The sequence below is a fragment of the Erithacus rubecula genome, assembly GCF_903797595.1.
Source record: "Erithacus rubecula genome assembly, chromosome: 19".
NCBI lineage: Eukaryota > Metazoa > Chordata > Aves > Passeriformes > Muscicapidae > Erithacus > Erithacus rubecula.
Window position 1 is genome coordinate 10,608,209 of NC_136671.1, and position 23,456 is coordinate 10,631,664.

The 23,456-nt window shown below is 46.6% G+C and overlaps 1 protein-coding gene across 2 annotated transcripts in view; it reads right to left on the minus strand.

The window, feature by feature from the left end:
• Window positions 1-23,456, minus strand: part of SETD1B (SET domain containing 1B, histone lysine methyltransferase) — a 47,070-nt gene that overhangs the window by 19,296 nt on the left and 4,318 nt on the right. For both annotated transcript variants that reach the window (XR_013776422.1, XM_079322658.1), the window contains exons 5-6: window positions 22,423-22,535; window positions 18,619-19,794 (exon numbers count right to left, since the gene is read on the minus strand). Coding sequence is in view for 1 of the 2 variants with exons in the window: in XM_079322658.1 (XP_079178784.1) it covers window positions 18,619-19,794; window positions 22,423-22,535 (1,289 nt within the window). In the remaining variant the exon portion in view is untranslated. The remainder of the gene's footprint in view (window positions 1-18,618; window positions 19,795-22,422; window positions 22,536-23,456) is intronic.

A 23,456-nucleotide genomic window follows, 5' to 3' on the forward strand; every position in this document is an offset into this window, starting at 1 on the left:
CTGGTGATGGTGATGGAGAGGGGACTCCCCCATAGTCACAGAGTGCATCTGTGCGTGCAGGGAGAACTCCGAGGGCTGTTTGGAAAACCCTAAAATGAACAGCTACAAAAGAAGTAGAGGTGATAGACAACCCATTGCACTTGAGTCTTACCAAAACCCAGCTGTGTCCTGCCCCTGAGCTGCCCACATCTGGCTCCCACTTCTCAGTGGGTCTCACACCCTGCATCCTCTCCCAGCTGCTCTATTGCGGTCACGTCCCAGGCCGAGGATGCCGGGGAATAAAAGGACATTCTGCACTTTCAAACTACTGCAGCTCCAGTGAAAGGAGCAGAGGAAGAGCAAAAAGGACGACTGTGGCAGGTGTAAACAAGATTCCTGTGAAACAGACCCTGGTTTTCACTCAGTGAACACAAAAGGCCCTGTTAAAAGCACTGGCTCCAATTGCAAATGCTGGATGATGCTAAAGGTCGGTGCTGGGTAGAAAGCCAGGAGTGTTCAGGCTACCAAAGACAGACAAAATCAGCTTCAAGTTCACACTCATCTCATCTGATAGGATATAGAGAAAAGTCACCTCATGAGGCCACAGGGGAGATCAGCACTGAGCAGTGTCAAGCCACAAATTCTCCCCAGTCCCTCCTGCAGGACCTTGCACCCTCCCAGAGCCCTCCCAGCCTCCTGCCCTGGAGCACCAGCAGCACCAGCCCATCCCAGCCAGTCCTGCCACACGAGATTTGTGTGCTCCTTCCTGCCCATCACCCAGAGCCCACTGCCATCCACACCAGCCTCTCATCAGCCTCAGTACCAGTGAGTCCTGCCTGATAAATGAGGCTGGTTTTCCCTCTTGAATGAAACATCACATAGAAAAAGCCAGTCCTGAAATTGCAGAGGTGGCAGGACTAGCATGATTCCATGCTTTAGGGCACAGAGCTTCATCCATACATGCATTAATTTTTACTTAAGCTGAAATGAGAATTGCTAAAGCAAGAACTAGTGCTTGAAATATTGAAAGATTTTTTTTTTTTTCACTTCTGGTGCTCAGATGGGTGTACAGGAAGCAACAACAGATTCCCTGCTTCCTACAATGCTGGGCTGGCAACTCACCTCCACTTGCACAGTGCACACAGTCTGTGCTCCAGTTTTATCCCAAGCAAGATGGATAGGGAGAGAACAGGAGATAAAATGGCAGGGAGAAAGGGATCAGAAAAGGCACAGGGGGTAGGGGGAAAGAATCACAAGGTTAGGAAAGAGGTCAAACCAAAAGAAGATCATCTACAAGGAAGTCTTTAAAGAAAGTTAAGAGTAACGAATATTTAAAGAGGATGACTTTCCTGCAACTGCTCATATCTAAGGGGGAAAAATGTAGACACCAAGTGAAAGAGATCAAGGTACAGACAGAAAATCTGAGAGGAGACAGAAAGATCTTCTGTTATTTGAATTTCTTTTCATTCACCTGTCTGAACCTAGATTTACTATGGTTGGTACCAAATGCCTCTCAGGGTAGAGCTGAAAAGCACCTGTGCTGTCCTCTCAAAGAAACTGCCTTCTAGCTGGCCTCCCTCTTTCTCTTACAAGCAGAAAAAAGAGAGCTGATAGAAGACATACATACTGCTATGAGAATGTCATGGCCATCACTGACAAAAAAACCCCTGTGTCAATCAGCCCTGGAGTTCACCTGCCTGTTTCTGAGGTCATTAGGTACAATGCCACCAGAAAACCTCCCTGCAGCCCACTGAGAGAAAAGCCATTTCCAGCTAAATTAATTTGTGCTGCCATCTTTACTTTGGATTAATTAAATTAAGAGTTAGCAAAACAGGTATTTAATTATAGGCATGACACATTTTTCCAAAGGTTCTTTAATGATGCAAATTTGTTGGGAGAGATTCATGTCAGCGTAACTGGTTATAAATGGCCTCATTCACTGTTCACCCAAAATGTTAATTGCCACCTTTAACACCAGCAGAGTGTGCAGAGACTCTTAAGGTAAATGAGGGAACATCCTGGGATGCCACTCCTTCATCAGCTGGGGTAGGGACAGGGTAGAGCCCTTGGCTATGGGGAATGGATCCCACCTCAGAGCCAGACCCAGCATTTTGCAAGCAAATGTTAATACCTGCAGAGAAAAGAAACTACATCCTCATATTTGCATGCAGACCTGGCAGCTTCCAGATGTGAGGAAGCTGTTCCAGCCCCTGACCCAGAGGAGCACTGACACTGTGGCAGAGATTGGGACATTCACTGTACACACTGCTCAGTGTTACAGGCAGAGACACTTCCATTCCCTTCTAAAAGACCATCTGATAAAAAGAATTCACTCAGAATTTCAGAACACTTTTTGAACACCATCAGCTTACAGCTCAATTTTGCTTCAACATTCTGCTGGGTACCAAGTTACTTACATTTGAGGCAGGGTACCACTGAACATAGCAACCACTCTGGCTGAGCTCTGGTGCATCAAAATAATGAAATGCAGGATTGATGGCATTCAGCACAGCTTAAACCTTCATGTTTTTCAATAAAGCTGGAACTCTGAAGAAGGGAACTCTTGGACAAAAAAGTTTTGCTAACCTGGTTAAACAGTCATCATTTGGTTTTGGATTTAGTCCAAGCAATGGTTGAAAAAAATTCACAAGTGGTTATCTCACACTTTATCCTTACAAAAAAAGAAAGAAAAGGCTTTGGAGGTAGGGAGGAGAGGACAGCTGACTGAGGAGGGTCACTAACACCAAGTCATAATCAGGGTCAAGAACAGACTCCAGGTCCCTCTGACCTCCTATATCCAACTCCAGCTGCCTCCCAGCCAGGCTCCTCACTGCCTGTGCTCTGTGTTTGACAAGGGAAGCATTCATGATCCCTGGGTGAAAACAACTCAACTTCTCTAACACACAATTCTCTTCTCAGACTCCTCCAGCAGAGCACATTAAAGAGAATGAGACATTTCAAACCTGCCACATTTCCTATTCCACCATCCAGAACAAAAATGAAGCCTGAGGTCACCAACCAGCCACTGCAACTCTTCCTCCAAGACAACTTCACTGAAAATCTCCTTTCAAGTTCAGCCCAAAGAATCCCACCATTCACTCTGCTAACAGAGTAAACACCAAATACATCTAGAAACCCAAAATTTGCAAACCCAGCAAGGGCTTCAGACAGTATTGCTTTGCTCATTTTTAATCTGCTTTTATCTTGCAGGTTCCCTGTTTGAGGCAAAGCACAGAGGAGGAGCTGTGGCTCTGGGCTGCCCCTGTGAGAGCACAGTGACATGGCACAGGGGCTGTGCTGAGCACCCACACCTCGTGTGTCAGGTGTGAACAGGGCAGAGCTGGCACCTTATTCCCAATGCACACAAGTATTTTGGCTTTGCTAACCATAATTACAGCCCTGCCTTGGGAGGAACAGGCACAGGGGTGGTGCAGACACAGCACAGGAGGGCAGAGCCACCCCAGGTGGTTTGCCAGCAGTCCAGCAGCAAAAACACAGAGCAAACTGCTGCCTGCACCTTGCTGGGTGAGCTTTCCAAGCTGGTCAGGTCACTGTGCTGTCCACAGTGGGCAGCCCACCACCACTGAGCCTGGATTGAAGCTGGAATTAAGTTGCTGCCTCCTCCCTGTGGGTTAGTCAGGTCTGTCAACCTCCTCTGGGCAGCTGAGAGAGCTCCTGTCCTCCTGCTGCAGTCAGAGCCCACAAGGGCAACCACAGCAGCTTTTAATTGGAACAACTTTCTGGTGTTTGCACTGTAATAAAATCCCCAGCTCAGTAATTGGCAAATGGAAAGGTTTACATATTACAAATCAGTGATTATAAAATATCTCCAGCAACATGTGATTCTATCTCTAGAAAAGAAGACTGCAAGGTTTTCATATAGTTATATATTTATACAGCACCTTATAAATGAACTCACAAGCAAAGGCTGCAAATACACAGGTCAGAGTGATGGACTCAGTGCAGTGTCCCACAAAAAGGGGCACCAAAAAAGCCCTAATGGAACAGGGGTTTCTCACAGAAGGATAGACACTCCTTAGATGCTTTGGTTTCTCTAGTGCCAATTGCCAAAGCACCTCTCACTACAGAAAAATAATTCAAGCTCTCTATGATGACAATATCTCTATCACACACTGTGTTGGCTCAGGCTGTGTTTTGGTCTGGTACTTGCAGCACTTCTTTGGCACAGGCAATGCTCCCCACACCTACAGGGCTGCCCAACAAGTAAAACAAGTGACAATAATATCCAAGTGCTCACTGTAAACAAACAGCACTGCAAACACCAGCCCAATTTACACCACTTACTTTCCTTCCCAAGGCCAAGAGGGAACTTGGAGTTGATATCTCAAACCACAGAAGGATAGAGGGAGAATTCCCCAGAAGACCCTGTTGTCCCAGAAGAGGGGGACAGGGCTGAGGACATGCCACGTGCCTGCCTGTGTCTCACCATGTGCTCCATCAGGTGCTGGTCCCTAATTAGACCATCCTGAGCATGGGGAGATGCCACAAGCTGGGATTTGGAAGGGAGCAGGGATCAGCTCACCAGGGCTGTCAGTGTAGGGCAGGAAGGGCTCCTGAGAGGGGAAGGCACATGGGGCTAATGCTCACAAAGGGAAAAGGTCTCCTCACTCACTCCAGTATTCCCTGACACCAGGAACAGAAGTAAATTGACTTATGTTTTCAGGACAGCAGGAGGGCTGGACAGCTGCCCAACAGTCCATGCCATCATCAGAAAATCTAGTGAATCAAGATGACAAAACAAGCTGAAATGAGCCCTGTAGGATGGGCAGCAGTGCCAAGGAGCAGCCCAGCCTCATGCAAATCCACAGCACACCTCCTGCAGCCCTCACATGCACTGAGCAGCTCAAATAGATCTCCACACTTCAAGGCCCTGTTTCAGACTCCAGAGGGGATTATCCTGTCTCCCTGCAGGACAGTGGAATAACATCAACATCTCCACAGAAAGGAACTAAGCAGTGGCTTAAATCAGTACTTCCCAAAGCAAAGCCCCTGATGTGACACAGGGCATGAAATGGTCCACATAAAAACCCCACAAATATAGGAGAAAATGAATGCAATGATTGAACAGGAGGAGTTCAGGTTGTTTTTGCTTGACTGTACATAGGATCTCCAATGGCTGTAGGAAATGATGCACAGATTCTTCCTTCCAAAAGTCAAAATAGATCCTGGAGTAAGAAACACCCACCCAAGCAGCTGCTAGGCATTTCCACAAGGCTAAGAACTTTAATTTAGCAAGTGGTGCAGGGAAGGACAGACAATTCAGGTGAAGCAAGAAGACAGAGATGGGGAGCCCATGTGGCACAGTCTGAGGTAAACAGATCTTTACTGATCCAGAAAAAAAGACAACTTGAGGAATGAGATCCCAAGGGGAGAACACTCAATCACCATTCAGTACTTTCAAAAATCCATTCTCTTGGCAAGACAGCACCACAGTCCAGTTGTCAATGTGGATTTCAAGAGCCTACTGCAAGAGCTTCCTAGGACAGGAATCCTCAGAGCCAGGAATTAAGCCAATGGGAAAACAACTGCCAGACATTCCTCAGCAGAACTCCTGAAGAGATGAACTGGCAAAGAGAGCTGGGTTGCTCTGTTTGCTAGTGTTAATAAGCCATCCACAAAGAGGATGGCTCAATTAAGGTCCTTCTCCCTCCCAAGAGGAGGAGGCTCCAAACTGCAAACCCCATGGCATGTGATGTGGTTACACTGCTCCTGTCAGCAGGACCATGGAAATAGGGATCTGTGGAGCAGCCAGACATCACCTCTGGGCTTCCCATGCACCAGAGACTCTCCAGTGCCTGCAGGGAGAGGCCAACACAGCATCCCTGGGATCCACATTCAGCAATGCTGAGACTGGAAACCTCCAGACACCCCGACTGCACTGAGACCAACATGAGCATCCCACTGGGCAGGTCACAAAATCCAGTGAGAGCAGGGGAAGGGGAGTCCCTGGCCCCAGCCCAGGGAGGGCTGGGCAGCCTGTGCATGCCCCCATGTGAGGTGTGACAGGGGCCCCTCCTGCATGATGTGCACAAATCTGAACTGGCAGGGCCAATGTGTGCCAATTCAGGGCCAGTGTCATGTGGCCACAGGGGTTTTCATCACATATGAAACACCCTAAAATTGGATTTACCATCTCATGGAACCATGGCCTTTTCCCTTAAGTCTTAAGTAGATCTTATTAAGGGGGAAAAAAAAGGTTTCTTTATGGGGGGGAGGAGGAGGGAAGGAAAGGAAGGAGGAAAAGAGAGGGGTGTTAACATTGGGAAGCCATGTAACAAGGCAGGCTCTTCCCACAGCAATGGTTGTTCTGGTTTCCCTATTTTAGATGGGGGGGAAGGGATGGCTGAAGAGCTATTTGCAATCTAACTTCAAAGGCTTTAGTTGGCTGGGAAGCTAAGTCATGCATAAAAGGATGGTAGAGTGGCAAGAAAATACCCCCTACAGATAAATTAGTCAGGGAATGTTCTCTGCTTCTCCCAAAGACTTTCATACAGCCAGACTGGCTTTACCCAGGTAAAGCCCTTTTCAGACACCAGGTTCAGTGATGCAGAGTTCTGGGAACTAACCAGCCAAATCCAACAGAGGGACTGAACAATCTCTCTGAAAAACAGAAAGGCACTGGTATGCACACAATGGGCTCCTCTGTCATTTTCTGCCACCTCAGCTATTATTTTATTCTAAGGTCTGTCCACACACAAAAGATGCAGGGCTTGAGGCAGCATCCTCTTCTCTAAAGATGCAAAGAAAAAAAGCAAGGAATTCAGAATAAATCACACTGCACACAGAACTCATTTCCCAAATGATTCTGTAACTCTGTCTTGCTCTTCACACTGGTGTGCAGAAATGCACCCACATTTCTAAATAAGGCACTTTGCAATCAAAGATAAAGGGAACTGGCAACATTGGATCAGAGTCCACCTATAAGTAAAAAAAAAAAAAACAAACTGCATGTGCAGAGTACACAGATCCCTCACAGTTCAGTGCCAGGCAGGAGCTCACATGCCAGCCCCTGACCTCACCCTCATACTTAAACCTTAGGTCAAATGGAGCCATGAATTCAGATCTTGCTAGCAAGAAGGTGATAAGAAAGGAGATAAGCATGGAAAACAGTCTAGCTCCCCAGCTGATAGCAGCCTGTTGAAGAATAGGTAGCACACATGGTGTGTTTAAACAGTTCTAATCAGCACAACTAGGCCAGTTTGATACTCTTCCCCTTTTACAGAGCACTGCTGTACCCTTGGGTATCTGAAATCACGTGGCTGTCATAGTTGTGGCAGCATTGGCAGTGTCCTGTTCAGTGCTCTCTGCATTTCAGTGTTAGCACCAACAGTGGCTTCATTTGAAAAACCTGGATGTCCCCAGTGTGACCTGTGCAATGCTGAGTCTGCTCAGAAGAGAGGGCAGAAATGAAGGAACTTTGGGTCTTGAAGGAGAATGGGCAAAAGAAGAGTTATTGTTAAATCATTCATCAGGCTCATCCTTTAAGGCTCTCCTGCTCACTCCCATCTGCCCTCCACACCACTCCCCTTCCAGCAACTCTGTTCTAGCACCAGCTATTTGAAAAGAAATATGCATGAAAAAGGGAACACACTGTTAATAAGGTTTTCAAAGCCTTGTTATCATCCTAACTGCAGTCATAATGGTTGCATGGTATGGTTTCAAACAAGGAAACCTGTGGCTTTCTGTTCTGGATTCAGGCACCCCCATCACCCCAGACAGGACAAGAGGACATCTGCTGCATTTCTGAATTCCCAGAAAAATTGCTGCAGAGAAGATGGTTCAGCCAGCCCACACAATCCTAACTGACAAAAAGCATTTACCCAGTTTGGACAAAGCCCCCACTGGAGGTGGCACAACTGCTCTGGGTCTGCTGGGACACAGCTGGGTGGCCCCAGGGAATGGAAGGCCCAGGAGACACAAACCCTCCCTGGCTGTGAGTCCTTCACAGCAGTGACCACAAGAGATGAGTGGCACCCTAATGAGCTCAGCAGCTCCTCATTTTCTGAGCATTGCAACACAACAAGTCCTTCCCAGCAAAGCAGTAGATGCATTAAAACCCAGCCAGAGCACTGGAGATGCTTCACTCTGAGGAGTCTATTTCCAGCAGCTGAGTAGATGTTCTTCCTCAAAAGTGAGGGTGAGGCCAGCAAGAAACAGTTTCCCTTTGGTAACATTTCTCTTCTCTCTGGAGGCAGCTTCAATATTTCACTGCTTTGTTTCCTGCTTAGACTTTTATTTTCTTGTTGTACTCAGATTTAACTAAGTGCATGAAGTTAGAGAGGACAGAATCAGGCTCATCAATTGGAGAATGTAACATATTAATTAAATAAAAATCTTTCTAAGACAAAGACCAAGAAATACCTCCAAGTTGTTCTTTTTCAAAACCTGCTCAGTGAGGGAAATACAACTTTTCCCCCCTACCACTCCTTTTGGGTGATAAAAACAAAACCCTTGCAGCTGCCAACTGCTGACTAGTTGATCACTTAATAGAAATAATCCCTGTGCAGGACATAACATTTCTCATGGCCTTCAAGAAGACACCAGACTTTTACTATCAAACTATCCCCACTGTATGCAAAATAAATTGTAAAACCACAAGTGCTCTAAAGCACCAGAGTGGAAACACCCCCCCAGCTGGGCTGCATTCCCACTGGCATTTGTGCAGGCATAAAACATGCAAAAAAGAGAGAGGAGAGGTAAAGTGTGCTGATTTCCCCACCTGTCCCCTAATTAGCAAGCAGGAGGTTTAAACAAACACATGAAAACACTTTTCACCTAGAACAAAATTCAGCTGTGCAGTGCACTGTCACAGGATAGTGCACAGGCTCAGGAGTGCAGATGGGGTGAATAATGGATTAGGTGTTAGTGGAAGGCAGTCCTGCAGAAGCTCCTGAGCTGGGCAGTGCTGGTCAGGAGGGAGCCCAGGGGAGAGGCTGCTGCATGGCACCCACTGCAGACCCAAAGGAAAGAACCCTAACAGCACAGCCAGCCAAGAAAAGGTAAAGATCTGCCTTTCCCTTGCTCACTCAGTTAGTCTGAAGTCTCTCCTGCTCTCTCCTGCAGCAGAGCTGTAATCAGCTCTCCCATGGGTGACTGCTCTAGTGGAAGGGCAGTGGGACCACAGCAGAGCCCTTCAGCAGCAGGCAGCACCAGCTGATCCATGTTCTGCTCCTCACACCCACCACTCCAGCTCTCAGCTCTTCTGGGCCTCTCCATGTTGGTGAAACTTTACTCACTTCTTTACTACCTGCTTTAAAGAGCTTTGCTAAAATGCTTGAGATGAGTGAAGCCCTGCAGAAGCTCATCACCACCACAGCCCACTCCTGAGCAGACACAGCTAAACATCTCTCCATCACACAGCTCTTTATTTGTATTTTTAAACCAGCATTCCTATTAGTACTGCTTCATTAGTTTGAAGTTATATATGAAGTCTGAAAAGGCAGGTAACTTATTCAAAGCATTATGTGAAACAGTTGTGAGAAAGGCACAAAACCAGGCAAACACAGCTCTGTGCTCATGCATTCCATGCCCTGTTCACTGATCCAGGTGGCCAGCTGGAAGGCATGGGCATCTTTTTATTTTTTAAGCAGTTCTGCAGGAACAGCTGCTGTGCTGGTTTGCAGCTCATTGTTTATTACTTAGCACCATTTGGCCTCAGCACCTTTTGAAGCACCAGAGCTGCACAGTGGTTGTTCTGTCACTGACCATCATCAACACACCTCACTGGATGTGATACTAAAGCTGTGCCTCACTAACACAATTGCTCTGTGCAATGCCCTTGATACCAGAGCTCAGTTAAAATAGTAAAAATACTGCAAAAACTGACCTTTTTTTGATTGCAGCATGTATGTCCCAACAACAACCCAAGACAAAGTCATGCAACAAGACTTTTTCCTCAAGCTGAAGCCTGAACATCCAACCCAGCAGGGTTCACAGCTGGTGCCCCCAGCATGATGCCAGCTCCCAGGGAAGTTAAAAGCAATCCCAGCATCAGGACACCATCCTCCAGCAGGGCTCTGCCCCTTGCCACCAAACCCTGACCATCTGCCTGCCTCTCACTGACCTGGAACACACCCCAGCTTGGCAAACCCATCTGCTGTTACCACTTTTCTGAGGTAATTTGGGAGACACACCTGACACTATATTAACAAGCAAATAAATTTGTTGAGATTCCCTGGTCAAAATTCATCCTTCACACACGTCTCCATGGCATACATTCCACTGGCAGATTGCCCTTTATGTATTACTGCAATTTGAATAATTTCATGCAGTATGAAGGATTTTCATATTTTCCAAGTATTTCTTTTCCCTGACAATAGCAAAATGCTTGTAGCACCATGATAACAGTTGCTCACATTTATCTGCATCCTTCAAAGACAATATTTCAATTATCTGCACTGGAAACCCTCAGCCACATCTGCTGACCAAAATGCCACGTTTGGCAACTGCTTAGCAACAAAGACTGGGTTGGGAAACAGTCCCCAGAGCCACGTGCCAGCACCACACCAGCTCCTGCTTCCACCAAACAGCACTGCTATCACCCCAAATAAGTAGATTTTGTTCTGCCTGGGATACACAAGGCAGCATAAATACCAAGCTCCTTTGGGAAAAGGGAAATCTGGAAAAAAGCCACCTGCTTCAGCAATCCCTCCCCAGGCTCCACAGGGAATGTCTCCCTGGTGTGTGCAACACATGTTGATCCCACACCACAGCAGGAGGACAGGCTACTTGGACATAAGCATAAAAGTATTTACTTGCTGCCAAGCACAGTTCTTGTGGAAAAATTCTGGAGTAAGAGAGCAACTCCCACCCCACTCCACCCACAAAAGCAGCAGATATCAGATTCCTGGATCAGGACAGCAAAAAGGCCCAGGAAAAACAAAACCCCATCTGTCCTTGATGTCACCCACCCTGCAGCATCCTCAGCCCTCTTCTTCCTAAGGCTCTGTGCCATTGCATTCAGTGGCACAGGGAATCTGTGGAACTGAGGAAATCCCATCGTGAATGCTTGAAGGTGCAGGCAAGGAGGTGAGACAGGAAGGACTCAAACTTGGCAAAAACCATCTTTGTATCTCCTCTTCCCCCCCTCCTCACCATTCTCAGAGCCTTTTTCCTAACTATTTCCCTGACTTACTGCCTGATACAGAGAGAGAAACTGGGCAAAGAACAGGTGAGCTGGTCAAAGGTGTGTGGTAATTGCACTTAGCACACTGTTATCAACTCCCCAGAAACACACAGTCCAAACACAACCATTTGGAGCAGCCAGCAACTCCAAACACCACTAAATGTGCTGAAGTTGAGGGAAAGCTGGAAGGTGAGCTCCAGCTGTCTGTCCCTTTTGCAGGCAAGGCTCCCAAGCACGGGCACTGCTGCCAGCTCCGTGCCTGGGCAGTTTCTGTGCCCTCTGTGCTCAGAGCCACTGCTGAGCCCAAGCCACCAACAACTTCCTCTGCTCAACTGCTCCTAGAGCAACACCCCTGCAGCAGCCAGAGGAACAAACCCATCCCAGCTCTTCTAGCCTGGAGAGAAATGAGAAATCTCAATTTGCTGCCTGCTATTTCCACTTCATGAGGCCTGTCTGCACTGCTGGAAATGTGTGAAAGCAGGCACTGACCTTATTTTAGCACTATGCAAATAAAATAACATTTTTAGGGGGTTTTTTTTCCCTCCCTTTACCATTTTCTTTCTTCTTTGTGTTTTTTTTTTTAATGTTTTGTTTTTAGGAGCACAAAATGTGAGCAATCTTTTGGCCATGATGAATGGGCATATCCAAAAGCAAGCACTGCACTTTCATAATAAATCCTGAGACAGCAGCAACATGTCTGGGTCAAAGGAGCCTTTGTGGGCAGGTACATGATGCACAGAGTTAACGATCTTACAGGTTTCATTTTGAGTTCTGCCCCATCTCCACTAGGTACAAACAACTACCCCAAACCAAAAATTAAAATTAACAGAAGGGGGGTGGCAAAGTCATGGACCTCAGAATTGATGCAGCATGGAAAAAACATTCTACTGATGAACTGTATCTATTTAGAGGGCTCCAGGAAAGGCAGCAGCCAGCAGAAATTTGAATAAGAGCTCGTCTGCTCAGTGCTCTGTGTCAGACACAGACACATATAGAACACAGCGGCATCTTCACAAACCAGACCCAGAAATTAGTGCTGTTCTGGCGGCTGCCAGCACAATATGTTAACAGCAATTATTTTCTCAATATTTCTACTGATTACCTAACACACTGGCACGTTTTCTCAGTGTCACTGCATGTTGCAACACACGCCGCCATCCAGTAACTTGTCTGCATTCCCTTGGTCACTTTTCACAGGCATCAGATGCGAAACGCAACTGGAATGATAATGGGTTGGAGAAACTGTGAGGAAAATGTGTCACTTCAGTGTGAGGCTTCACAGCCTGCATTTATGACATCTGAACATTCAATATCAGCACTGCTAAACCCTCAGTGTTGTGAGGAATAGGAAGAACTCTGCAAGCAGTAAAAGGAAGATGGCCAATGGCTCAGATTTGGATATTCTTCCACCATAAGTTATGTGCTGTGGTTAAACACTGTAATTTGGATCTAACTTTGCAGTGCAGGGGAATCCACAGATTACACAAACACTAAATGAGCAATGCTCTACCCATTAACAAGCAGTTCAAGTACACAAAGCCAGTCCACCAGGAACTGAAAATTTACAGAAAGTCACTGGTGGAGAAACAGAACAAACTGAGCTAGTGGTGAGAGTATTGTCAGCAACAGTGATTTATAAAAAGGAATGGCAATGTCAATTCTATCAGGTATGCAAAATGAAAAAGCCTCAAAGCCTTGGCCTGGTGTGAGAGCAAAAGAACCACTCAGCCTCCCAACCACAGCCTGCTTTCTATTTTTCAGTTACACTCCAGAGCATTTCACCATTTCCAGCTCTGTTATCAACCAGAGACACGTTCTCTCACTCTACTGGAGCTGTTTGGTATCCAAAAAAAACCAAACCACAAACAGCCAAATATTTTTCCATGCAGGTTTCCTTCCCCCCACAAGCATACATGCATGAGGGGTGCATCATCAGCAATGCCAGGTGAAACCTTATGCAATATTGCTCTGAAAAAGTGACTGTAAAAACTGACACTGGGCTTGTTACCTCTTGCTGCTTCCTCTATTGAACATTTGTCTGGTCAAGCCCTATGCTCTGCTAACCATTCTGCAAACACTCCAAGAATCAAATCAGAGACAAATACAAAAAATCAAAAGTGAAAAATACAACTTAGCAAAAACGAACGGACTCCTCTGCTTCATATAAATTTTTGTAGGAGCAGCAGGCTGTCATGTGGTAAATGAATCAGTGTACAAGGAAGCAGTCCCTGCCTGTGGTCTTCCAGCATCAATTCTGAAAAAAAAAGGTAGAATAACAACCTGCACTTCCTCTGCTCTGGGAGCCTGGACATCCTTGCCTTGGTCAGGTTATTTAGGAACTGACCCTCAGCATGCCTGGGGGGATGAAGGGCTGCAGTCCTGCTCCCTCCTCAGGACTCAGTGGCTGAACAGACCACTGAGCTCTCAAAGGGGCCAGGGCAGTGTCACATTTAAATCACCTTTTGAGGGAATTGTGTGCTGCCTTTCTCTTCTGAACAAGCTTAAACTCCACAAGATCCCCTGAAGTCCCTGTGGCTTCTCGCTGATGCTGTGTGTGGGTCAGGGAGGGCAGAACTGAACCCACAGCTTAAGCAGTTCACTCTCATTTTAATTTCACAGGTTTAGCATGGCTGGTGTAATTCACATGTAAAACCACAGCAGTCATCCAAATCTCTGCTGCCTGGGCATTGGCTGGCTGCATTTCTGGAAATTCATGGTCATAACATGATACCTATTTTTTGAGTTTCCATTAGGAACCGGTTCTGTCAGGCATGATTGCATTTGCAAGAGCTCAGGAGGCAGGAAAATTTGAAAAAATCTTTATGAAACTGGGTATAAATCACAGCTCTCAGGTTTTCCTGCCTTCTTCAATTAAAAGACTACATTCAGAGCAACCATTTCCCCCATCTACTTTCCCCATCTCCCTTCAGAAATGCTGAATCCCACTCCAGCTGTAAACTGGATCCCAGGTGTATCTATATATATTATATATACTAACAGCTACCTATGGGCATAAGGGCTCTTGCACAGTTACTGTGGAAACAAAGATATCAAATTTCCTGGCTCTTAAGGATCTGCCTTCTCAACCTTAATGTGCATTTACCTTGAATAAATCACTTCTGAGCTCTTCAGCCCAGAAACAGTGAGATTGGGTTCACCTTTAGGGTGATGTCCCAGGGGCTGCCTCCAACCCACACAATCCATGGGTGGGAGCAGGGTACAGGAGGAGAACACCCTCCTGCAGGCACAGATGGATTTGCTCCTGCTCAGCTCAGCTCCAAGGTGTATCCACTGTCCCTGGGGCAGTACTGTATGTACTGTTAGCACCAAAACCCTCAAATACTCTTCTCACTGCCTGGACAACACCTGGGCTCTGCTTTGTTTCACCAGAGTTTGAACAACTAAAGGCTGAACTTGGCTCTGCAGGAATGGGCAATCATTTACCAGCTACTGAAACAATGCCCAGTCTGGATGGGGATGCAGCAGCATGGAGCCACACAAGACACGAGGCAGTGTCTTCAGGGGAATGTCATCACATCCTGCTAAGGCTCCAGAGGGACAATATGACACTTCAACAAAAATTTCTTCCAGTTCTGGCCATGACCACACAAGAACCCCAAGATGCTTCAATACAAAGGGAAAATTTAGCCCAGATGTAACCTCAGGGACTTCAGCAGAGCTTGTAGTAGGGCTGAGCCTGACCCACCTCATCTGTGTGTAAGCACAGCTGGGAAATTCTCCCTGGGTAGCTGTGAGAGGACCCACTGCATCCACCCAGCTTGTCCCAGGGATGCTGATGCTGCCCTGCAAGAGGCACCTCAGCACCCAGCACAGCATCCAAAACACTCACCACAGCCTGGTGAGACAGCTGGTGACAGCAGTGGCTTTCAGGGTCCCTAGGGCTGTTGAGCACTCTGTAATTTCCAGTTCACTCCCCAACCCATTTGCTACAATTCTCAGCAAACAGCAGGAGAACTGCCCTCACCTCATTCATGCTTCAGGATCTTTATTTTTATGATGATCTTTGGCGTTTTTAAGGCGCCCCTCCCACCTCAGTAAATCAGTGCTTAGCCAAACTACCAGGAGGACAGGAGACTGCTGATCCCTCAATTAAAAAGTGCTTTTGTACTTATAAATCTGGAAAAATACCATTGTCAGCCATACGGTCTTCTTATTACACACTGGCTATGCACACAAACTGATACATTCATAAGCTGAAACATGAAAGGCATCATCAATATACAACCAAGTGACTTGCTGCAATCCTGTCACCCTCCCCAGCACAAAGGCAGGGCCTCTTCCTGTCACAAGCCAAGCCAAAGCAAGACCTGGCTCAGATGGGATGTCAAAACGTCAAACTGTATGTACTTAACCTTTGCACTTCTGAAACAGCAAAAATCCTGTGAAAAGAAATTATTACAGTTCTTTCCTTTTTATCTTCTCAAGCACATAGGAAGGAAAGTTTGTACGTTGCTCCTTCAAAAATTTCCCTCATAAAACAATGCAGCTCAGCTTTTTTTCTTTCATTCTTTCTTTTCCATCTTCTGGTTTCTTGAAAAAGCCCTCTCTGCCCTGCCTTCCTGTCTGGCAGGTTGTGCTGTTTGGAAAGGATCCTTTTCCTCCCCTTACCTCGTACTGCCCACATCCCACTGTTCCACCTCTCAGCCTGGCCCCTTGGCTCAGCTTAGCTGGACTTTCTCTGCAGACCTTAATCACTGCTCTGAGATTAGGCAGGTTAGGTGTTGCAGACAGATGCAGAGCCCTTCCTCTCCCACACCCAAAATCCCTGCCAAACTCTGGCTTAGGAGTATCATACCGGATCTTGAAATCAAACTCCAGGGTCTTGCATGACAAACCAGAGCATTTGCTGGGCTTGGCTGTACCTCCTTTACTTATGGCAAGTCTGGAGGGCTAATTTGCCTGATGATTTGACAGCACTTCACCTATAGAACAGATGCTACTGTATCAGCAATCATTGACAACAATCGTGCTTGTTTTGATGGGAAACAGGAGAAGGTCCTTCAAAAGCACTGATCACCTCAGCAAAAACTTCCTTGTGACTTTGCTGGCATCCTCATTGAATCCTGTGATTTTCCCAGCTAGAACACCCACCCAAAGAGAGCTGACCTGGGGTTGCTCTGACCCTTAAAGAGCCAAATATTAAGTAAATAAGTTCAAATTCACTGCCCTTTATTGCTTCCTTATGATACTTAAGGAGACTTCCCTATACTAAGATATCACTCCTGCTCTGCTCCCCAAGCCACACAGCCACTAGAAATATTTGTGTCTGCCTTCCCTCTGCTTCACTGGAGGATTCTCTAAAGGACTGGAGTTGAATAGTGGTATCACAATAGGCTGAAGCTGGAGGTTCAGCTTTCCAGCCCTTACACAGACTCAATGCTCCTCTCTAACTCAGTTGGAAAGCTGCAGCTCAAATTTCAGCCTATGTTAAGTCACTGTTCAGCTCTGCTCCTTCACCAAAAGAGAGGGAAGCCAGAAGAGCCTTCTTCTAAAGTAAAAAACTGTGTGGGGAGAAGGGTGGGGAAAGGAAGCAAAAACACATGGAGATCGTTTTTTCTGCATCACAAGGAGCAATGAAAGGCGCAGGCAACTTTTCAAACTTGTCAGAATAGCCCAGTGTGATTTGTAACCAAGAGGAAGTTTGAATAAACAGCTCCAACAACAAACACCAACTTTTTTTGGGGGGGGAAGGAGACAAATAAGGCAGCAATGACCTGCACAGAGACCCTGCTACCACCCTTCTGACTTCTGCACAGCATCGAGGCACTTACATAATTTTGTATCACAGAACCATTGACGTGAACTTTTGACACCAGCATCTCATTAAGGGGAAACAAAGACTTAACATGGGTTTCAGCATCAGACCCATATCACAACCTACAATATCACATCCCAGCCAGTCCCCCAAACCTGCTGGCAGCTACAGAAGTGCTTGACCCCACACACCATGCTGGCACCTACCCATCTTCCTAAACACACTCAGATTGGCTGCAACCCACTTGCATGAGTGCAAGGACAGCAGATACAAACCCAGAAAGGCAAGGAGACAAGAGATATCTTCCTCACCGGTTTTTAGTCAAATTAAGAGTGTCCCCTCTTATGCTTGCCAGACCCGAGCTTAAGGAATCAAAACTCCATTCCTAATTAACACATCATCAGGCCCCACCAGCCAAGGACTTGCCTCCCAAGAGGGGAGTCTGGGCCAGCCTGGATGATGAATGGGAACTCAAGCAGCTGAACTGTTTCAAAGGCTAAACTGGCAACTGCAAGGACAAGCAGATTCCGAAAGGCAAGCAGAAAAAAACCCAAAATATCCAGCACAGTCACATTGTTTTCACTAAGTAGCACCCAGACCTGCACTGTGTAACTGCTGCAGAGCTTTCCCTCCAGTGAAGCATCCTGCAAAGCCCATGGCTACGGGAGCAGCTCCTCCTCTCCCAAAATGCAGCCACTTCTCTGGTGAAAACCTCACAACTGCAAACCACTGGAGGGAAACCCATTCTGCCAGCTTAACCCCAATAAACTTTCATGAGTAAATTAAATTGATCTACCACGCTCAGGACATTTACAGAAGACCAGCCCTCTTGACTGCAGCATTCTGGCACACCAGGGACAGCAGTTCCATCTGCTTGCATGGCCATTATAAACACTGAGGAGAAAGGTCAGGCATTTGCAAAGATCTGTATTTTGACTGTTCCTTGACACAGTGCACTAGGACCAACACATGCACTGCAGTGATACTCACATTTGTTGCAACAGACCTCCCAAACAGACACACCATGCAACATAATTCCTGTCTGCTGGCACCATTCCACACTGTTCAGCTCTCTCCCCCACTTCAGCCACAAATGCCCCGGCAGAGGCAACAAGCTCCACTCTATTATTGGAAAACTCAGTGGAGCACATCCCTCACAGGACAACCACCTCCCCCTTTCAGATACTCCCTCCCTCCAGAGTAAAGTGAGTATTAAAACACAGCAACTGTCTCCCTTTGGAACCAGATGGCAGGAATAGCTGGAGAGCTTTCAAACACCCTATACACTCAAAACTTCAGTGCAATATGAAAGCCCTATTAAGCAAGTGTGTGCCTGCATACACACCCCTGCTCAGGGAGCACAGCAATGGCAGAAAGTGCTCCATTAACTCCTCTAGTGGCTTAAGTGTCTGTCAACACTCAGGACATTCACACAGCCTGAGCACTGGCCAAACTTTGGTGGCTTGTTCAGTCCTTGAGCTCTCCTGAAGCTATAGATTGCAGCAGGCTGGTATTGTAAATAAAGAAAACTGGAGACTGCAAATTGATCAAGACCATTACTTTGTGTCACATCTAGCTCATTTCCAGCTGGCTCGAGTAAAAGGAAAAGCCACCAGAAACCCCATGCTCTGACGACACAAAGACAAGTGCAATTCCCCATCCTGTCCAGCTCTGGGGACACGTGCAAAGCTTCATAAGTCAGTTCCAGCTCACTTACCTCGTCCATTTTTTCTGATGTTGGGGTCTGGTCACCAGGCACCATTTCTTTAGCCTCCGAGGTCTCAGTTTTGGAGGTCCTGCCCAGCTGATCAATGGGAGTCATGCTGGCCTCCGATGTCCCCCGGGAATTCTGACTCAGAGAAGCTGTCCCAGGGATGGGCTCATCATCATCAGAGTCAGGTAAAGGTGTGGGGCTGATGTCCTCCAAGCCTGTGCTGGAAGGGCGTGAGGAAGGCGTCTGACCCCTGAAACCGGGCTGAGAGTTCGAACCGTACGTTGGGATGGGGGAGAGCTGGGAAGAAGAGGAGGAAATAGGGCTACCTTCCATTCTGATCTCATTATCTGAGTCATGCTCGTTAAGAAAGGGTAATTTTGTTCTCTGCTCTTTTAAGAGCATCTCAATCCTTGAGTCTAAACTGTTATGCTGCATCTCAGTCTCCATGGTGGGGGTACCAGGGGTCTCACTCCTCTCTGGAGTCTGAGAGAAGGACGCTGTGCTCGGTTCAGGAGCAGAGTTCGAGTCGGGCAAGGGCGGAGGCTCCTCTGGTTTCTCCTTCACTGGGACAAAATCGATGCTCGGGGCAGTGCTGCTCTCCACAACCATCTCGGCGGGAGGAGGCGCCGGTCTCCGGTACTCGGCCTCCCTGGAAGTTTGGGGAAACGGCTGCTCCTCGGATTGGGGAAAAACAGCTGGTGCTTGGTAGGGGGAGAAGGCAGATTTATAGCTCGAAGAACTAGAGTGGCTCAGGGGAGGAGTGTGAGAGAACTGAACTGGCTCCTGCTGATGGGATTTGAACGTACTGAACTGATGCTCCGTGCCTCGGAACACCCCCGCCGAGTTGTGCATGTAGTGGTGGCCCGGCCGGCGGTTGTACGCGTCCGTAAACTTCGTCTCGTGCCTCCGGGGTTTGTACCCACTGTCCTGCCCAAAGTGGTACACGGGCGTTGTCTGCCGGCTGGAGTAGCTGGAGTCCTGGGAGAAGGGTGTTCCCAGGCGAGGGGTGTGGGGTGTTCCCTGGGACTGGGGGGTGAATTGGCTGTAGGAGTTTGGGGTGTCCTGCCGGCAGCTGGAATAGGCTGTGTCGTGGGAAAAGGGCGTGCTGCTGTTCGGGGTGACGGAGGATCCCGCGGAAGAGAGGGAACTGTCCTTCAGGCGCTTCAGGGAGTCTGTCAACTGCAGCAACAGGAGAGAGAAAAGCACCTAAACACACATGCTTTTATAAAGATGTTTGTCTAATCTGTTTGGTTTTCAGAGGAGTACCCAAGAGTTCGTGCTGATTTCCAGGGCAAAAAAATAAATAGGTTACAGCATCCCTGAAAACACAAACCATTATCTGTTTCTAACAGACCCTTTGATTTAAAAGGCAAAGAGTAACTCGTCTGCAAGGGGAGGAAGAAGAAAGCAGATACAAGTTTTCCTTGTAAGCTACCCCCAAGAGCATCAGGTGAACTGGAGACTCCCACACCACTTTCAGCTGGAAGAGTTCCAGTTTTTAGCAACTATGTAATGCTTGTCTAAACTGCAAACAGGGAAGAAAACAAGAAAAGACTGAGATGTGAAATTGTCAATTTATCTTTTGTTTGTGAACAAATCAAAACATACAAATGAGTGAACTGCCAGCCTGCAGCCAAACCTATCCACCATCCTCCCTACCACTCATCTGCAACAGGGGAGAAGGCTACATGTACAAAAAGTACAAAAAGTTTACAACAGTCAGAAAAACACCATTTTAAACCTTTTCACAAAGACAAATGCTCAGAGTGCTACTGATTAGGCCATTTGAAACTGAAACCCTACAAATCTACAGAGTAGCCAACTAATTGCTCTGCAACTCACTTCACAGGCACATTCAGGGGGTTTCTAAGAGCAGCCCTGCTCCAGCTCAGACTCTGCTGAGTCATAACAGTGCCACACTTATCATCAGCTCCAGAATCAATTTTCCATCATGCAAAGCAGGAGCTCAGTGAGAATCCTCCTGGCAGCAAGAGAGGATGGACTGAGCTCCAGCTGCCCAAAAGCAAATCAGGATAGGCAACTGGTGAGACCTCCTAAGCACAGGTAGGCAGAGATGTGTCAAATGACCTGCTTGAAACATGCCAGCACCATCAAACTCCAGCTGAACTCTCACCTGCCTGCCATGTTCACATGTCTCACCCACTAAGCAGTGTGGACTTGCTCTCAGTTTGACCCCCTGGACACCATGACCAGGAAAGTTTCTTCCTCAACTGTCCTAAAACCCACAGAAAGGAGCAGGAAGCAGGTGGTTGGTCCTTAACAACATCCACACTCTGTAACTTTAGTGCAGATGTGCTGTGGAGTGTTTTTCAGTGGGGTTTGTGTATGGCCTGGAGGCAAGGATTGCAGAACTGTCAGATCTTTGCTACTCTGCATGAGAGGAGGAGCAAATGTCAGGAGTAATTTACCAAACTACAACAGTAAACAAGTTTGTTGGCAGATTCCAGTGTCAAAACTTTGATGCAAACAGTAAAAAGTTACTCACAAAGCAATAATTCTGGTGGTAATTGGGGAAAAAAATCAATTCAGGACAATAATGTAACACATGAGCACAATATCTAGAGAAAAAAATCTTCAGGATAATTACAGCAGTGATTGCTTTGGGTGATGCCATCAATTAAGTGTTTTGCTGTTAACCCTGAAAAAAAGAGTAGGAACAAATCTGCCCATTTTTATTTGAGATGTGGAAGCAGCAGAAATGAGCAGTCAGGGTCTACTCAAAGCAGGGCTCCCAGCAAAATCATTACTTCCCTCTCTGCTGCCTTTAAAAGCACCTTGCTGGGAGGTAAGGAAAACCTAACTTCTTTATGATTTTGCTAAAAGGACACCAGGTTTCTGCCTTGCTGGTGTTGAGGTACTTTGGTGGGAGAAGACTTATTTTTTTTCAGATCAATGGGATTATCATGTTCAATGTACAGCTATTACCTGTCTTGAGAACACTTGATCACAGAATTAATGAAATCATGGCATTTTAAGAAGTTGCATGAGTACAGAGAAGTAGAGAGAAAAAAAAAAAAAATCTTTGCCCAATCTCTTTCAAGTTTGATGTCCTAAAATCAGTTCTTAAGTCACAATGAGAAGCCAAGGCACATTTAGACAAGCCAAAGAGGCTGATAACTTCACACAAACAGGCTCCCCTTCCCCCTGGCCCTCTCATCCCAGCGGGGTTCACAGGGAAGCAGGTAATCGTGCAAAACCACGTAGAGAATTGTGCCCTAAATATCAAGGGATTCTTGGAAGCCCACAGGAATTCTGTCCACTGCTTTTATTAAAAGCTGATTCCAGCAACTAATTAAGATTCTGGAAAATTGATGGCACTATTGAAGCTCAGACACCTTCCACCTCTCAGCCTTTAAGCAAGGCTGAAGTCCGTGCGCGCTGGGGATTACACGCCGCAGACGCCAGGCCAAATGTACCACTGTAAATCATTCCCCTGACTTCAAGGGAATAATCTCATCTCAGGGACAGATCTGATCCAGTCCTAACTGCAGGAATTTCTAATGTTAATAGGGCACATTCTGTCAGTTCTGTAGGCATTTTTCACTGAGAAAGACAAAAAGCACATCCCGTGCAAAGCAGGCACACATCAGCCACATGCTCCATATTCAGAGGTTCATTTGCTATGGCAATTATGAGCAAGTTCTATTAAAATGTGAATTAGTAACAGCCATTGGAACTACAGAAAGACACAAAAAAAAAAAGCTAAATTAAAAATGTTAAAATGCTAATGCTAACGTTTGGGATTTTCTAGGAAGTTTTTCTCTGAAAAAAGCTAAGCACACCTACCTGGAGAGCTTCGTTCCCAGTTGGGGACACGTCCTGTTCGGTGCCTACAGGGAGGGTCTGAGGAGTGTAAAGACCATTAACCAGCAGTTCATAGAATCTCATGCGGGTTTCACCTGCACAGACCACAATGCAAGAGCAGATTAAACACAAATATCACAATCCATGTAAAAACACACATTCTTGACACTCACATGACCCTGCTACTACTCCTGGCTCACTGCATCCATGCAAGAGAGGAGCAGTTATCACCTCAGAGCTCGCAGGGATCATTTTTAAATAATCTGCTGGGCAAGTGAAGTCAGACACTGCCTTCTCCAGCCAAGACAAGGAGATTTCTAAATCCTTTTTCCTCTTCTCAGCCTCCTTGGCAGCTCTGCTCTTTACCATGCTTTCTGGAGCGCAGCCGTTTCCCTCCTCTCCAGAGTGCCAAGCAAATAGCTCGCAGATTTGAGAAGTGAAACTCTCACCCAAGGGAGAAGCCTCTGCCAACACCCAGAGCCACTTCAGAAAGCTCTCCCTACACACCTTGCTCATAGGAACTGCCTGTTACTAATGCAAACACAATGCAGGGGAATGCTGAGGACAAAGCCATTAATGCTGTCTTTCCAAAAGACACCAATTAATCCTTTTTCCTCCCCCTAGTTTAAGGAGAACTCAGTGGCATCCTTCGAAGAATAAAGCCAGCTGAGCAAACTGTTCTATATAGTGTTACTGAGCCTCAGCCTTTTCATTCCTAAAGTCTACAAAGACCCAGATTCTTAATATTGAAGTTTTCATCACTACAAAAACTTAATCCTACTTATTTTGCAGTCTGTAAGAAATCTGTTATCGGCCTCAAAGGCAACAGAATCAAATCCTGAAACTACCTGAATTTTTGCTCTGAAAGTTAAAAAGCATAGAAAAATGGACAGACCTGGCACCTGAGCCCAGAAAATTATTTCAAGCAATATCTCCCCAAAACCAGGACTACTTTTATGAGAAACTCCTGCAGGATCAAACCTCAAACTCCCTGTAAATCACCCCATTCAATTCAA